Below are 17,174 nucleotides of genomic sequence, written 5' to 3' on the forward strand. Positions count from 1 at the left end.
CATGCTTGCTGCTAACAATTGTTAGTTACTGTAGTCTTCGGGGTCGTCTCAGGATCGTCGTGGAGGCCAAGGTTTTGCTGTGTGGAGGGAGCAGGTGGAGCCAGGCTTGTGTTGCCTGGATGTTCCTTGCGATTGAGAAGAGCGTGTTGCCGGGCTAGTTGGTGATCCATTGGGTAAAAAATTGCGCAAAAAACACAAAGGACAAAGAAGAACACATAAGACGTATGACAAGCGCTGGATACGTCTTATGTGTTCTTCTTTGTTCCTTGCGAAGATGTTTGGTGGACGGGTAGGACACTAAGATCTTAAAAAAGATTAGATTAGAGGCCCCCCCCCCCTAATTTTGTTCCTAGGTGTTTTCCCCTCCCCCCGCCCTCGTCAAAGGACCCCCACCCGTTTTGTAGTATGGAGGAAACTTGTTGCAGAAATTAGGGCGAGGCGGGATGAGGGAAGGCCCTTTGGTTGGGCTTCCTTTTTGGGTATGATGGAGGTGTAGGGAGGTGGGGAGGAGAGTTGGAGGGCGATATGAGGGAAGGAGGAAAAGGGAAGAGAGAGAGGGAAAAAAAAAGGTAATATAGTATAATTAAAAGTGTTTAAGAATAAAAAAAATATATATATATACATATGTATATACACATACACACGGATATATACAGACATATATACCTGTTATGTTGTTTTTGAAAGGGGCGGTTGAGTTGTTGCAATTTTTATGCTAGTAGGGAGTTTGCAGTTTAGGTAGGTAGTTAAATAGTCCCCCAAGGTTATGAAAGTCAATGCCATCCCCCACTCTCCCGTCCCCTGTATTTTTGGTTTTTCCGTTTTCGTTAGTTTTTTTTTCCCCTTTTTTATATTAGTAGGGAGGATATTTCGTCCAAGTGAAATGGGTCGAGTGCGGAAGCTGATCTCCGCCTCAATGACCCGTTAGTATTGTTGCCAATTGTGCTTCCCCCTCCCCCTATTATGTTTCCATTTTGCAGGTGGGTGGTTTGATGGACCCCCAGCCTTGATGTTCTGGTTGGTTTGAAGTTCTCGTAGGTCCCGGGCGTGGTTACGGCCTCCGCCCGGGAGCCGCTTCAGTGAGCTACTGACCACCCTCGTCTTACCGGATGTTGCTTGTGCGAGTTCACCCGTCTGCTATCCTGTAGTGGGATAGCCAGTGTACAGCGTACAGTGAAATGGCCATTGCCCTTGCCGAGCCTGATGTTATATTAAAGGCCGGCAGATAGCAGCACTGCGCAGCAGGATGGATTAGCCCCTGCCACTCGCGCTGGTTGTAGGCGCTAAGTGAGTGCGCAGCACAGATGTCAGCGACTCTGTGCCACTTGCGGGGCCCATCAAGGGTAACCCGCTCTGGTGGTTGGGTGTTGGAGGAGGCATTGTCCCTGATTATGTTGGGCCGGAGCCTCATTGAGTGCATGACTTTGGCCTTAGCCTTGTCGTGCCTTATGGTTTTGTTGGGCCTGGGGGTGGTTCTTCTCTCCCAGCTAGGGGAGGTTCCTTTTTCTTTTCCCTTTTTTTCCCCTCTTCTTCATTTACCCTTCAGGAGAAGGGGGAGGAGGAATTGTGTGAGTTGTTTCCCCTTTTTTCCTCTTTTTTTTAGTGAATTTAGTTGATTGATTAGATGGAGAAGGCCGGGGAGAGAGGAGATTAAGAGTAATACGGAAAAAAAAGTTATATATATAAATATATACATAAAATGTATATAAAAAACAAACAACTAAAAAAAAATATCCGAGTTCCTTCCCTCCCTATACTAGGGAAGGTAGAAAAAGGAGAGTAGAGGAAGAGAAAAAAGAAAAATAAGAGAAAAAAGAAAAATAAATAAATTTATATAGATAGATGTATATAAATAGAAAGGGGAGAGGATGGAGATGAGATGATTCACGAGTAAATCTGGCATTACTGGCCTTCTGGGCCCCACTCGGCGCTAATTGGTCAGGATTGGGATGGTTCGGTTTGACTTTGTTTGGGTAGTGAGCTTGCTAATTGGTTTCATCCTCCTGTAAGTGAATTTATGTCTGTGGAATTTCTTGATTAATTTTTTCCATTATTTGTTCCAGCTATGTAAGTTTCTTTGTGTTTTAGGATTTCTGGTTTGTGTTGAAGTGGGTTTGGGTATTTATGTATGATTGGTTGTCTTTCTGTTGCTGTGATGGGGCAGTCTAGGAGGTAGTGGTCTATGCTGTTTGCAGGTGCCCCACATTTACAGTTGTTGTTATTGGTGATTTTGAATCGTAGGTAATGTGGTAAGCGTCCGCGTTCTGTTAGTGCTTGGGTGGTGTAGTAGTTGGTGGGGAAGTGTGGTGGGATGTGTTTTGGATTTTTGATCCAGTTGTATGCCAGTGAGTTACCCATTTTTTGTGCATTTGTGTACGGAGGATTGTTTTAACATATTGCTTTGTGATTGGGGTGTGGAGATGTGTGCCGTGTTTGGTTGCCTCCTTTGCTGCTTCATCTGCTATTTCGTTACCAATTATTCCGGTGTGTGCTTTGACATAGTGTAGTGTGATATTGTGTTTTTGAGATGTTTGTTGGAGTGTTGATTTGATGTTGTGGATGAGTGGGTTGGTGTTTGTTGAATTTTTAAGGCCTTTGAGTGTTGATAAGCTGTCTGTGAGGATGGCTATTGTTATGTGATGGGTGTTGTTTGCATAGTGTATTGCTTGTATGATGGCGTTGGCTTCGGCTTCAAAGTTAGAAGAGTAATTTGGTAGCTTGAATTGTTTCGTTTCTATTAATTGGTGTTTAGAATTTAGAATTGCTATTGCTGATCCGGTTACATTTTCAGACTGTGAGCCGTCAGTGTATATGTAAAGATCGGCGGAAGTTGGAATTTGTGTGGTGTAGTTAATTGTGGTTAATTTTGCAGGATGTGTGAGCCAGATGTCTGCTTTGTGTGCTATGTTGTCAGAGGTGATGAGGAGATCTTCATGTTGGTATGGCTTGTTGTTGTGTAGAATGCTGTAGAGTGTGTTCTCCCGTTCAATGGTGAGGTGTATGGGGGGTATGTTTGAGAGGATTGGGAGGGCCGAATTTGGTGCTGTTCTGAATGCTTTAGTTATTTTGGTGAGTGGAATTCTTTGAATCGTTTGTAGTTTCCTGAGAATTGTTGAGCTAGGTGTGTACCAAATTGGGGCGGAGTAAATTATTAGTCTTTCTGTGGCGCGGATGTAGATGTCTCGGAGGTGTGATGATGTCATGCCCCATGTGTGTCCTGTGAATCTAGCGATGTTTGTAGTGATTATGGAGACTTTTTGTTGGATGTCGTTAAGGTGTGGTAGAAATGAGAGTTTGGAGTCGAATGTAACGCCTAGTATTTTAAGAGTTGTTTTGTGTGTTAGTGTTTGCCCGTCGAATTTAATTTTTGGTGGTCTGGTTTGTTATTTATTGCCAGTTATTAGGAATTTGCTTTTATGAGGGCTGAACTGGATTTGTTTTGCTTCTGCCCAGCGTTGAATAATGTCGAGAACGTGTGCGGCTCGTTGTTCTAGTACTGTTCTTGTGTGTCCGTGTATTGTGATTGTTATGTCATCTGCAAATGCTTGTATTTGTGTGTGTTGTGGTGTGGTAGTATTGAGCAGATCAGTGATTGTTATGTTCCATATTAGTGGGCTGAGGGGGGATCCTTGTGGGGAACCTTGTGGAATTTTGTGTGTGATGATTGTGCTGCCTGTGGAAAAGGAAATCGATCTATCTGTGAGGGTTTCAGCTACAATTTTGTTGAGATTAGGTGGGCAGTTATTTTGGTGGAGAAACTTAGTTATGTGCAATTTTTGAATGAGATTGAAGGCGTTTTTAATGTCCAAGGAGATAATGAGAGTGGTGTGATTTTTGGCTTTGTTTTCTTTGATGTTGTTAAGGAGAGATTGGAGTGCAAGTGTTGCGGAAATGTGTGTAAAACCAAATTGGTTGGACGGGAAGAGGTTTTTTGTGTAAAGGAAGTGGTAGATGCGGTTTTTAAGAAGGGTTTCAAGAATTTTTCCGAATATGGAGTTAAGTGCTAGTGGTCGAAATTGGTTTGGTGTTGGGTTTTTATGTGAGAATTCTTTTTTGGGGATGAGTATGATCTTGGATTCTTTCCAGTGAGATGGGAAGTGTCTTAATGCGAGACATGCATTGAAGATGTTAATGAAGAGTAGTTTGTGGTTGTCATATAGCAGTTGGATAAATGGTGTTGTTAAATTGTCTGGACCTGGTGCTATATGTTTCTTAGGTGCCTTAATGGTTGTGTCTACTTCTAGTTCTGTGAATGGTATGTCATTTTGAGTGGTAGCGTGAATGTTTGTTGTGTGTTCTGGAGGTACCAGTGATTGTTTTGTTGTACCTGTTATTGTGGTCGTTGGTGTTGAGAAGAGTGATTCGAGAATAAGGTTTACTGATTCTTCTAGTGTTTTTGTTTTGGTGCCGTCGGTTTTCCTGATTGATGAAATGATGACTTGTTTTTTAATTTTATTGGCCGCTATTTTGTAGGGGAGTGTGAATGGGTTTTTTGCCACTTTACTGCAGTATTCTTTCCAGGATTTGTTTCTGGTGTTGGCGATGTTTTGCTGGTATGTTTTAAGCGCTGTTGTGTATTTTGTCTTGAATTCTTCTCTAAGTGTTTCTGGAGCGTTTTGATGTCGTCTTCGCAGAGCCCTTACTTTTTTCCTTTCAATTTCAAGTTCGGTTGTCCACCAGGGATTTGGGGTATGTTCGTTGTTCACTGTTTTTTCGAATTTTTTGGTCAATTTTTCTATTTTTCTGTATAGGTGATTGATAATGTGTTCGAGTCGTGTAATTGATGTGATGGGGTGTTGGCGGTCTCCCTAAGCCATGTGTCGTCTTTGAGGGTTTGGAGTATTTTGTGTGTGCCATTTTGTGTGCGTCTTTTTTGAGGTGATTGTTTGCCCTTAAATAGTTCGAATAGTATGTATTTGTGATCACTAGAGTTTTCGTAATTCAGGACTTCCCAGTTGTTTATGTGGGTTAGTGTGCTTGGTGTTGTTGCAGTTATGTCAATCCAGCTGCGTCCATTGGTTGTTTCAAATGTGGGGAGGGCTGTTGGGATGGTTAAGGATTGTGTAGTTAATTGTGTTAAAAAATTCAATTAGAGCATCGCCTCTTGCATCGCTGATTGGGCCTCCCCATGCTGGATTTTTTGAGTTAAAGTCGCCTGCTATGATTGTGTGCTCGTTGTGTGTGATGAGTTGTTCAATTAGTGAGATGTGTGTTTCAATATCATCTTTTGGTGGAGCGTAGATGTTTATAAGTAGGAGTTGTTGTTTGTGCCATGTGATTCTTGTAGCTATTAGTGTTTTTGTGATTTTAATTGGGAAGACCTGAATACTTTTGTTATGTACTATGATTGCAGTTTTTGGTGATTGGTCGAATGCAATAATTTTGTCTTTCAAAGGAGATGAGGTAATCTTGTTGTTGTAGTGATATGGCTCCTGGATGAGTGAGATGTCCTGAAAGTGTTGCTTTTGATATACGTGTAGAAGTTCGTTGGCTTTTGATGCGTGTGCCAGATTTGCTTGTATTATTTTAAGGGGTTGTGTTTTGTGTTGAGAGTGTGTGTTTTGGTCTATGGGTGCGATGGGGTGTTGTGTGTGTGCGTTGGGTTGGGGGGACGAGTCCAGATTAGTAGCCATGTTTCAGAGGATTGCTTTTGTCTTATTGCCAGAGAGCTTCTTGCTTTGCCTGAATTTGTCGGAAGGAGGGGCAGGCTCTGCTGCCCATGGGGTGTTCGGCATTGTGGCAGCCAGAGACAGTGCATGCCCTGCACCTAGGCGTGTCACTGCGGCATTCATCTTTGTGATGGCACTGCACACATATGGTGCATGCGCGTTCTCTGTTGCGGCAATGCTTTGCCACGTGCCCATAGGTGGCACACTGCGTGCAGAGTGGCGTGTTGTAGTTGATGTAGATGGGATATGAGGTCCATCCCATTCGAACAAGGTGAGTCTTTCTCAGGCGTTGGAAAGTGTACTGGTGGCTAGGATAACAACCCTCCTGCCGCTTGGGTTGACATATTTCATAGTGATCTGTAGTCCCTCCTCGTTTGTGAGGAGGGAGTTATGTCTTTTTAGTTCTGGGACTATGTCCCCACTCTCCAAGTCCCTAGGGAGGCCAACTATCTTAAACGTCGGCCCCCTCAGTGTTGGTTGGTATGTTGTGAGCTCGTGAGCTCTTGGGTTACTTTCCAGAGCGTTCTTAAGCTTCTTCAGCCCCTCCTGGCTGGTGGAGCTGACAGACACCCTGTCCCCAGTGATTCGCATCTCCACATCCGTAAGTCCATATTCTGCCGGATCGAAGTTTTTTATGTGGCGATGGCGGTTGGTTTTGTGCCACTGGGGGATTTAGCCTGAATAATGATGGTTTTAGATTGAGGTGGATTGTCTTTCGTTTGAGCTTTGTCTGCAGGTATGGGTGGTGGTGGGGAAGGAGCTTTGATCTCTTTGAGGGCCTTGGGGGAGCCTGTGAGTTCTGCGTTTTTAAGAGCAGCTGTGATGTACGCAGTTTTAACATTGTTATAAGCTTCAAGGAGTTTGTTTGTTACTGCAGTGGAGAGACCATTACCCCGGTCTGCTGCTATTGCCTGCATGAATTCCAGGTCGTTCTTCTGAAGGATGGATGCCGCATTCTCATTCCCCTCGACTGGGGTTACCCCCTCCTCTGGGCCTGGTACCCTTGCTGTGGAATTTTCCCGTGTGGGAGGATTTTGTGTCGCCTCCCTCTCGTCCTCGGATTGGTCCGAGCTCGAAGAGCTGTCAGATGTGCTCAGGGGGTTCCCTAGGCTTTTCTTTTTACTTAATGTCTGGCTAAAGGTTCGTGCCGGTGTGTGAGACATCTCTGATGTTGGGTTTTTTTGTTTGGAGCCCTTTTTTTTTTTTTGTGAGAATTGTGTACAGTTAAAACTCGATTTAACGAAGTTGAGGGGAGCCGTGAATTATTTCGTTAAATCGAGAACTTCGTTAAATTGAATGAGGCATTTCTTGGGCACATAATTCAGTACATTCGATTATAGTAAAACCTCGTTAAAACGTACCCGCTTAAACAGTACTTTCGTTTTAAAAGTAGTAAAGTCAAGTCCCCGACTGAGCACCCATTGAACATAATGCATTTTGCATCCGCATAAACCGTACCAGCTATCGCGGTCGTAACGGTTAGCACGTACCATTTTCACTTTTCGTCGCACTCGCGCGTGACGAATTCACGCCGGTAGCACCGACCCAAAGGACGGTTCGGCTAGCGGCGCAACAATCTTCCCTAAATACCGCCGACGGGACGGCAAGCCACACAGCTAATGACAAATTGGCGCCAAAGTTGGTAATCATACAACTAGCGCAATCTTTGGGGTTCCGTATGGTCATCGTCATGACCCCCCGCGCTACTTTCAAGTGGGTAGCGCCAACACCACGACCGGCACCGCTAGCGCGTATGAAAAGAAACAACAACAATTCTTACTAAAATTCTAATTTTGGGGTGCTGTCTACAAAATAGACCAAAAATTAACACTTTTTCACCTTTATTTCTCGAAAAAAGGTTCGTTAAATCGGGACAAATCACGGAATCGGTTTCGTTATTTCGGGTTAGTCAAAGCATTGAACCCTATGGGTGTCTGAGGGGGAATTAGGATACCTTCGTTAAATCGAGATTTTCGTTAAATCGGGTTTCGTTAAATCGAGTTTTGACTGTAGTGGGAAGTGTCCCTCTGCATTTCTTTTGGTAATATGTAGTTTCGAATGGATGAGGTGATGGAGTTTTGGTAGGTAAGTTTGGTTCACTGGGACAGTCAGACACTCAAAAGAGACAATGTTGGAGAGAACAAACAAAACAACAACAACAAAAAAAAAGTATAACAATGATTGAGCTAGTGGTAGGGAAATGGCATACGGATGGGGAAATTGGATTAGGAGGTTAAGTTATACTGTAACGTAAGACAAAAAAAAAAAAGTTTGATGTTGGAAGTGACTAAGTTGAATTTTTTTAAATTTTGGGTAAAATGATGGAATTGAAGCTTAGTGAAAATAGTGTGTTGTTCCTGGGTATTGTTTAGCTCGGGAGGAAGAGAGGAAGGCAGTTGTGGCGGTTTGAGAGAGTTTTGAGCTAGAGTACGCTGGAGTGTTGTTTTGAGGCTGTGCGAATTTGAAAATTTTGGAAAAAATAGTGTAGATTTAAATTGTGTGGGTGGATTTGTGCGAATTAAGTGTTGTTTTGTTCGGAAGAAGTTGAACTTTAAGAATATGCAGTTATTGAGGTTGTGTGGTTGGTTTGGAGGTTAGATAAACACGTGGTGGTATGTGACTAAGTTCGAATCTGAAAATTTTGGAAAAAATAGTGTAATTTTGGATTGTGTGGGTGGATTTGTGCGAATTAAGTGTTGTTTTGTTCTGAAAAAATTGAGCTTTAAGGGTATGTGATTATGGACGCTGTATGTTTCTTGGTTTAAAAGTTAGATATGCACGTGGGGGAAAAAGACAAAGGAATTTGAGGTTTTAATTAATATCTTGTTAAATATTAAGGTGAGAAGGTTAATGGGGGTGTCGTTGGAATGAGGGTGAGGAGGGGAAGCTAGGGCCATTATTAATTAACGGGTGTAGTTGACTGAAAGATGATTTGAATTTGATTTTCCAATTAGGTGATTCAATTAATGAAGTATTTAAGTATGTTAGGCTTGTTTGTCTGGTTTAGACTCACGGAAGAGTTGGAGGAGGGACCTTAGTGGTTATGTAAGCGTGTTTACTTGAGCTCTAAGGGTTAGGTGTAAGGAGCAAAAGGTTAAGAATAAGTTGGAAAACTTTAAAGAATTTTTGTCGGGATTTTCAGTTTTTTGGCTGTAAATTAGGTATTAATGGTCGGATAAAAATAAAAATTGCATGACACTTTGCGGGAAACAAATATCCACACAATGGTGTAAACTTAACCGAGCTAAGGCAAAAACTTCAAAAGGTATAGAGGAAATTGTGTGGCCGTGAGACCAAGACTCACTCAGGCTGGCGGTTAGCTGGCGGAGCTCCGGAGCGTGCGTCCGTCCGTGGCGGCGGCCGGAAGGAGAGAGTAGATAGGGACAAGGTAAGATGGAGTCCAAAGTCAGACTCCGCCCGCACCACTAATGTATCGCGGGTGAAGAAAGTTCCGCAATTCGAAAAATAAATGAATAGGTCAATGAGACAAAAGTTTTTGATTTGAAGTTATTAAATAAAAGGGGGGATGTGCTACTAAGCGACCCACAGCCGAGGAAGCGGGCCCGGTGAGACCCCACGTATCTCCCCTGGGAAGTAGCGGAAGGGATGGGTTGTAGGAAAAGGGAAATGGGAATTAGGATAGGGTTATGGGAAGTTGGAGGGGAATGTGGGCAGCGTAGGATTTGACTGTCAGACAATTCGAGTCGAGCTCCCATATGGGCCTCCGTAGAGGGCTAGCACTCGCTCTTAGCCGAATATACGGCCCTCGGCCCTTGGATCATTCCTCCACCGCAATGCGTTTGCCGGGTCTCCGACTTCTGAGACAGGTTCGCTATTGAAGCCGCTTTTGAGGTTCCCCGTCCCCCCAGCTCAGTTCCCCCACCACGACTCTAGTCGAAGTACTAGGAGACAGATTTTGCAACGTTCATGCCTACTTCAAGGTACTCTGCAAGTGACCAGACTTTAATCTGGCGCACACTGATGAATACTCTTTCACGGTTTTCGCTTGGCAGGGCATGTTGGAAGGTACATTTCATCGGCGTCCTTGAGGCAGAGGAAACGCTTTACTCCCATCCAATGCTTATGTCCGCTCTAGTGCTGGAGGTCCTTGTATCCTACAGAGCACCGGCTACTAACCGTTTCCGAGGTTGGCTTTCACACCGTTCCTGCACCCTTCAGGGTGTGTACTCAGCCTTTAGGCCTTTCCGTACTAGGTGCTTCCACCTGTGTTCCACCAGTCTTTTCCCAAGTTTCAGCATTACTAGCTTATAGCTACTCTCCATCTCCTTTCCACTCTTTCAAGCCAAAGGTGAGTTCCCCAGAACCCGAGCTAGGTTCGCCCCAGCCGCCAGGCTTCTGTCGAGGCCCCGTTCCCTTCGGAACGGAGAGCAACGCGTTTGCGGCTGGGAATACCTTTAGGCACGAGGGGAATTTTTGGTCCAACATACAGAATCAGCTAGCTGTGTTTCCTAACCGTACTCCACAGCTACGCCACCGTTCCCTAGGCAGCGGGCAGGACTTTCCCTCAGCCTGCCGACCGTTCCGCATGTTGGTCTTTGTTCAGCATCCAAACTTAGCTAACTGCGTTTCCTGACCGTACTCCGCAGCTACGCCGCCGTTCCTTGGCAGCGGGCAGGGCTTTCCCTTGGCCTGCCGACCAAATTGGATGCTGAAAGAGTCCAGCTTGAAATCAGCTAGCCGCGTTTCCGCAGCTACGCCGCCGTTCCCTTGGCAGCGGGCAGAGCGTTCCCTTGGTCTGCCAACCAACTCCAAGACTGGACTCTTTGCCGAATTACACGCGCCCTGCCCAGACCCACTCTGGACCTGCCACCGCTCCGGCAACGGGCTAACGTGTGCATGGCACGCTTGCAATGCCAAGGGAGCACGCTGGAAACTCCCCGGGGATTTGCCACCCCTCAGTATGGGCCCCGGCTGAACCCATACCGACCGCTGGCTGTCAGTCATTGAGCAAAGCCAGGCAGCCGAAACCACCTTGGCCCACTCAACGTGCAGGAGGGACCACGAGCAGGTCGCCAGATCGGATTTACCCCCCCAGTAGATAGGGACAGAGTAGATTGAGATCCTAAGTGGGATCTCTCCCGCACCACTAATGTATCGCGGGTGAGGAAAATTCCAATCGAAATTTAAATAAAACGGTCTAGGACCAAAAGTGTTTTTATATATAAAAAAAAAAATAGTAGAGGGGGGGAGGGTAGAGAAGCGGTTTGAAAAGAGGAAGAGATAGATAGAGAGAGAAGTATACCATCATCGCGTCCCCCAGCCAAGGGAGCAGGCCAGCGCAATCAACGGCGTTTATTCTTAATGCATGTTTAGATTATGCAAAATATTCACTGTTGTAATATAATGTACGTTGCACACAATAAACATTAGCAATTATACAAACACTATACATCCTACGTTAGTTTTTAGATACACCAATAATTATATAAACACAGATTTATGCTGAACATAACATAAAATTGCATATAATACTGATGTTGTACACATATTAACATTTACTCCAGGAATATACCTTGTACATTATACATTTAGATACACCATAATAGTTATATAAACACAAATTTATACTTAACATATGGATAAACATAATCTTCATAATCATCGTGTCTCTGCTCTTCCGCTAAAAACACACTTCAATACTTGACGCACCCTTGTACTTGCTATCTTCAGTTGATTCCAACGCTTCTGGGCTTCACCATAGTAGAATAGCCTTCCTTCTGGTCAGTTGTTTCACATAATGCACATTTCGAATATCCAAAGCCGTCTCACACAACACTGCACCGTACTGAAGACACGTTTCAAATATCCAGCACCGCACCTCACAAGACTGCACTGCACAAAATACTTTTCTTCTTGAACACACCAACACTGCACTTCACTGCTGTCTTCTCTTCAACACTGTTGATCTTGCACATCTTTTTCCTTCCTCGCTCTGCTCTTGACATCCAGTGACGTCATTGACTCTTATGTTGTTGACTGCTATGTAAATGCAAATAGTATTATGAATCTTGCCTTTGTACTTCCCAATTTTCTTATTTGACATTCCTTGCTGCGTTTTGTTTGTGTTGTTGTGTCCCAATTTGGTGTGCGGCTAAAGGGGCGGGCATTTGTGCCCACCTCGGTTGGCGTGAGCTGCCCCTCAGCTCCCACACCTGTTTTATCCAAAATGTATCCTATATGATCTAATTATTTTCATACGATTTTTCTAATATTATTTGTACCATTCTTTCTAGAATTTTGTATGTTTCCAGATTTTTAATTATTTCTGGTTTACGTAGTTGTAAATTAGGGCCTAATATTTTTATTAACTGATCTCTTTCTTTCTTCGTATCCCGACATCTTTCAATATAATGATCGAAATTACATATATTTTCTCCATATGAACATTTACGAGAGGCTGAAATGTTGAATCTTTGCAGATAAAAAGGAAATCTTCCATGAGATGATATTGCCTGTGAAGTGTAATGATTTGTGGGAAAATGATACGGTAAGTTCTTTACACTTCTGATCCATTCAAATGCACTGCTTCCTTTACCTTCTTTGTTCCAAATCTCATTCCATTCTTCATATATTCTATTTTGCAACTGTTTCTTAACAAATATTTTTGAAATTGGTATATTTGTTAGTTCTCCTTTCTCTAATGCTTCTTTGGCTAATGCATCCGCCATTTCGTTCCCCTTAATTCCACTATGTCCTTTTATACAGGGTCTTGAATATTTGGGGGCTGGAATTTAAAAAATTCCTATGCAAAATCTACTACCCCATTCCAGCTGAAATAACGTTCACAAAGTAGCAAAATATCGTCTACGTTATCTGATAAGTGATTCAACATTGGTACTTGCCTAGATTTTCCGAAATCGAGGAAAAACTGCTCTCGGCGGCGTGCACAATTTTCGCAGAAGAGTCGAAAAGCTATTTTGACATGATACGTCACCTGTCGAGCAGTGAGACAAGCTCCATCCCGGCCGTTGGCGCGCTTGCCTCGCTGCCCGACAGATGACGCATCATGTCAAAATAGCTTTTCGACTCTCTTCTGCGAAAATTGTGCACGCCGCCGAGAGCAGCTTTTTCTCGATTTCGGAAAATCTAGGCACGTACTGATGTTGAATCACTTATCAGATAACGTAGACGATATTTTGCTACTTTGTGAACGTTATTTCAGCTCGAATGGGGCAGTAGATTTTGCAAAGGAATTTTTTAAATCCCAGACCCCAAATATTCAACACCCTATATATGTTAAAATGATATTGCTTTTCTTCCTTTTATTTAATTCTTTTTTAATTTCTTGTATTGCCGGATTCTGATTATTTGGATTTTTAATCGCTTGAAGTGCCGATAGACTATCTGTCAATATTTGAATTTTGTTACTTTCATTGCCGCTGACGTATTCGATTGCCTTTTTAATAGCAACTACCTCTGCATAGAAATTGTTTGCGTATTGTGGAAGTTTATATTGTTTGTGAAATAACTGTTCTTCTCTACCATTAAATACTACAAATGCTGCACCCGTATTTTCATTAATCTGCGAGCCATCAGTATATATCTTTATATCTGCTGTTATATTAACTTCTTCTGTATATTTATATGCTAATTTCTCTGCTGGATGGTAGTTCCACATGTCATACTTGTTCGTTATTTCTTTACCAGAAAATTGTTTTCCTTTAAAATAAAATGTTTTGTACCCTTGCATTATTTCAAAAACTTCTTTCTCTGCCTTTATCTTTAAATGAACAGGTGGAATGTTTGCTATCGCATTTAATGTTACATTTGAGGTGGTTCGATAGGCTTTAGTTATTAATATTAATGGAATTCGCTGAATAGATTTTAATTTTCTTTGAATTATTACTTTATCTTCATACCAAATTGGAGCACCATATACTATCATTCTTTCTATTCCTAATGTGTACAGTTTTCTTAAGTGTTGTCCTTTCATTCCTTTGCCTACTTTTGAGAATTTGCTTAAGTTGGTAGTCAACATCTGAACTTTTTCCTTTACATACTTTAAATGTGGTAAGAAGGACATATTGTTATCGAAGATTACTCCTAGTATCTTCAATTCGTTTACAATTTTTAGTTTTTCGTTATTAATTTTAATTACCGGGACTCGATTGCCATAACTTTTTTTTAATAAGGAGACATTTCGATTTGTTTGGATTAAATTCTAGGTGTACTTTCCTTCCCCATTCTGAAATGGTTTCTAATGCTTTGTTGGCTTGATTTTTAACCTGTTGTCGGGATTTAAACTTGATTAAAAGAATTATGTCATCCGCAAAAGCCTGGATATGGATGCCTTCCTCGAACTTTAACTTGAATATGTCCGCCACTATCAAATTCCATAATAAAGGGCTTAGTGGAGATCCCTGAGGAGAACCCGATGTTATGGTTTTTGTTATGCTGATTCCTTGTGTTTCATATATCAATTTTCTTTCCGTTAATATTGATTTCACTATGTCTACTAAATTAGAATGACACTGAAATTCTTTCAATCTCTTAATAACTATCTTCGGTTGTATTGAGTTAAAGGCATTCTTTATATCTAATGAGATCAATGCTGTACCTAATTTGTCTAATGTTGCTTGTTGAAGTCGCTTTTTTTTATTTCCATTAATGCATTTACTGTTGATGTATTGTGTTGAAAACCATATTGATGTCTAGGGAATAATTTATTTTTGTTTAAGAAAAACTATATTCTATCTTTTAATAACTTCTCTAAAATTTTTCCTAATATCGAGTTTATTGCTATGGGTCTAAATTTTTCCATTCCCTCTTTATCTTGCCCCGCCGGGGTGGTGCAGTGGTAAGACGCCCGACTGCTGTGCCGGAGTTCCCGGGATCGAATCCCGGCCTCGGCGGCTGCGTTTCGATGGAGGCGAAACGAAGTGGCGTCGTGTGCTGTGCGATGTCAGCGCACGTTAAAGATCCCCAGGTGGTCGAAATTACTCCGTAGCCCTCCACTACGGCTCCCCTTTCTCTCTATCCACTTTCACTCCCGCCTTCATCCCTTCCCTTACGGCGCGGTTCAGGTGTCCACAGAGCAAGTGTGACAGATACTGCGCCTTTCCCTTCCTATGAACCAACCAACCAACCAACCAACCTCTTTATCTTCTGCTCCTACTTTAGGGATTAAAATTATTCTGGATTGTCTCCAATCTTTTGGAAAGTATCCAATTCTTAAGCATGCGTTGAAAACCTTTATAAAAAACTCCTTATGTGCTCCAAATATTTCTTGTATAAAATAGGCTGTCAATTGGTCGGGCCCTGCAGCCACATCTTTCCTTAAGTTCTTTACTATATTTTCTACTTCTTGTTGTGTAAATGGTTTATCCAACTCATTTATATCCTCAATTTCTCTCTGATTCTCCAAATCTCTATTCTCGTACATAGAGTCCAGAATGTATTCTACGGTTTCCTCCAAAGAATTCGTATATTGTCCATTCTTTTTTAGAATGCTTCCTAAAATTTGGTGAGTTTTCAATTGTCCTCTAGCGATTTTATATGGCAGTGTAGATGGGTTTTTTGATGTGTTAGTACATACTTTATCCCAACTTTTATTTTTTGCTTCGTTTAGCATGTTATTGTAGATTGTATGTTCTCTGTAATATTGTTGTTTGAATGTTTGTCTTGCATCTCCTTGTGCTTTTTGGTACCGGGTTCTCATTGCTCTAACTTTTTTCCTCTCAATTTCTAATTCCGTATTCCACCACGAATTTAACTTACGTTTACTTTCCTTTAATTTGGTTTGATATTTCTTTTTTAGAGATTTAATCTTACTGTAGAGTTCTCCTACCACTTGCTCTATATTCTCTGTTGAGTTTAGATCCTGATCTAACTCGAACCATTTGTCTTCTTTCAATTCTTTAAGTACCTTTAGTTCGCCTTTAAGTGTTAACTTGAAAATTATTGGTTGTTCTACTTTTCCAATTACTGTTTTTATATACCTATGGTCACTATCATTAGCATGTTTTAAGACTTCCCAACTTTGAACTGAATTACTTAATGTTTGATTTACTATTGTTAAGTCGATCCAACCTTTAGCTCTGCTTGTTTTGAATGTGGGTGGCGAGTTTCTTTCATTTAAGATTACTAAATCATTTCTTATTACCAACTCCCACATTTCATCTCCTCTTTGATCATTTTCTTTGCTTCCCCACATGGTATTTTTAGCATTAAAGTCCCCCATAATTATTATATCTTCTGATTGAAATGGTGCTATCACTAATTCTGTCTGTAGCAAGATTGGACTTATGTCATCATTTGGAGGGCAGTATACGTTTACTATAATTATTTTCTTGTTTCCTTTTGTTATTCTTACTACTGTTAGTTTTTCTTCAGTCCTTATCGGAAAAACTTGAATGTTTTCTTTATGTACTATGACTGCTGTTTTCGGATTATTTTTACTGGCTATTTTATGTTTAATAGGGAAAGGAATAATTTTTCCTTTCAAATTGTAAGGTTCCTGCACAACAGATATATCCTGATTGTTTTCCTCTTGAAACTCCTTTAATGATTGGTTCGCCTTAAATGCCCGTGCTAAGTTTATCTGTATTATATTAATAATTGCTGAGCTGTTTTGAGTTGTTGCCGATTGCTGATCGTAGATGTCAGTTGACGCCATGATGAGAACTTGGTTTAGTTTAGTCTTTGAATTATTTTTTCCTTTTCTTCTTTAACTTTAATTTGATACGACTTGCAATGGTTGCTCAGCAGAGAGTGTGCGCATTCTTCTACTGTGAAACCTGCATTTTTGCACATGAGACACCGTGGTTCCTCATGACAATGGTCCGCTGTGTGTCCCAGACGGGAACAGTTGAAACAGCGGTCTTGCTGCTTGCAGAACTTGGTGTCATGTTCGAAGCAAGGGCATTTGGTACACTTGGTCACCCAGATCGCATCGTATATCGGATATCTCTGCCATCCAACGTTGAGATGGGTCTTGTCCTTCACTTGAAGATAGGCTCTTTTGTTTATCGCCATAATAACTGTTCGTCCACGTCGTCCTTTCCATGACATTTTAATCCTCACATCTTCACAGTGAAGACTATTTTGTTTGATGATTTTACTCGGGAGTTCTTCATCTGTAACATCTTCTTCGACTCCCACTATTTTCAAGTCGAGTCTTTTTTCCTTAGGATTTTTTATTTCAAAATCCTTCATTTTGTCGTCTTCCTGAACTTTCTTTGAGATTGCTTCCAGCGATTCGGGATGTTGTGAGATCACAACGACCCCATCTCTTGCCGTCCTCATGGTAGTATCCTGCAATTTCAGCTCCACTGGGTCAATTCTCCGTTTTAGTTCTTCCGGGATTGCCTCCTTCCTTTTATGTTCTGATGTTATGATAATTGCCTTGTACTCCTTGTCTTGTTTCTTGTCGTTTTTTGTCACTTCTGCATACGAAGGTTCTTTTGTTCCTTTTCGACTTTCCTCCAAGCTGCCTCTGAGGTACTCCACCTCGTGTGAAGTTTCCAAAGTCAGGTTTTTCACTTT

At 41.9% G+C, this 17,174-nt stretch overlaps 1 protein-coding gene across 1 annotated transcript; it reads right to left on the reverse strand.

Annotated features, from left to right (window-relative positions):
• Positions 1 to 12,186: 12,186 nt before the first annotated feature.
• On the reverse strand, positions 12,187 to 13,765 carry LOC146210175 (uncharacterized). The gene is made up of 3 exons (XM_084598054.1): positions 12,917 to 13,765; positions 12,226 to 12,398; positions 12,187 to 12,194 (listed from the first exon to the last, which is right to left on the reverse strand). The coding sequence occupies exons 1-3, from the start codon at positions 13,573 to 13,575 to the stop codon at positions 12,187 to 12,189; spliced, it is 840 nt and encodes a 279-aa protein (XP_084454180.1). The 5' UTR covers positions 13,576 to 13,765.
• Positions 13,766 to 17,174: the final 3,409 nt, after the last annotated feature.

Source organism: Amblyomma maculatum, chromosome 1, assembly GCF_055883805.1.
Source record: "Amblyomma maculatum isolate TAMU_Amacu chromosome 1, ASM5588380v1, whole genome shotgun sequence".
NCBI lineage: Eukaryota > Metazoa > Arthropoda > Arachnida > Ixodida > Ixodidae > Amblyomma > Amblyomma maculatum.

Coding starts and splice junctions, on each gene's coding strand:
- LOC146210175 (XM_084598054.1), bottom strand. CDS start 13,575: ATGATAGTATATGGTGCTCCAATTTGGTATGAAGATAAAGTAATAATT. Junction 12,399..12,916: donor ATCATTTTAACATATATAGG/GTGTTGAATATT, acceptor CAAATATTCAAG/ACCCTGTATAAAAGGACATA.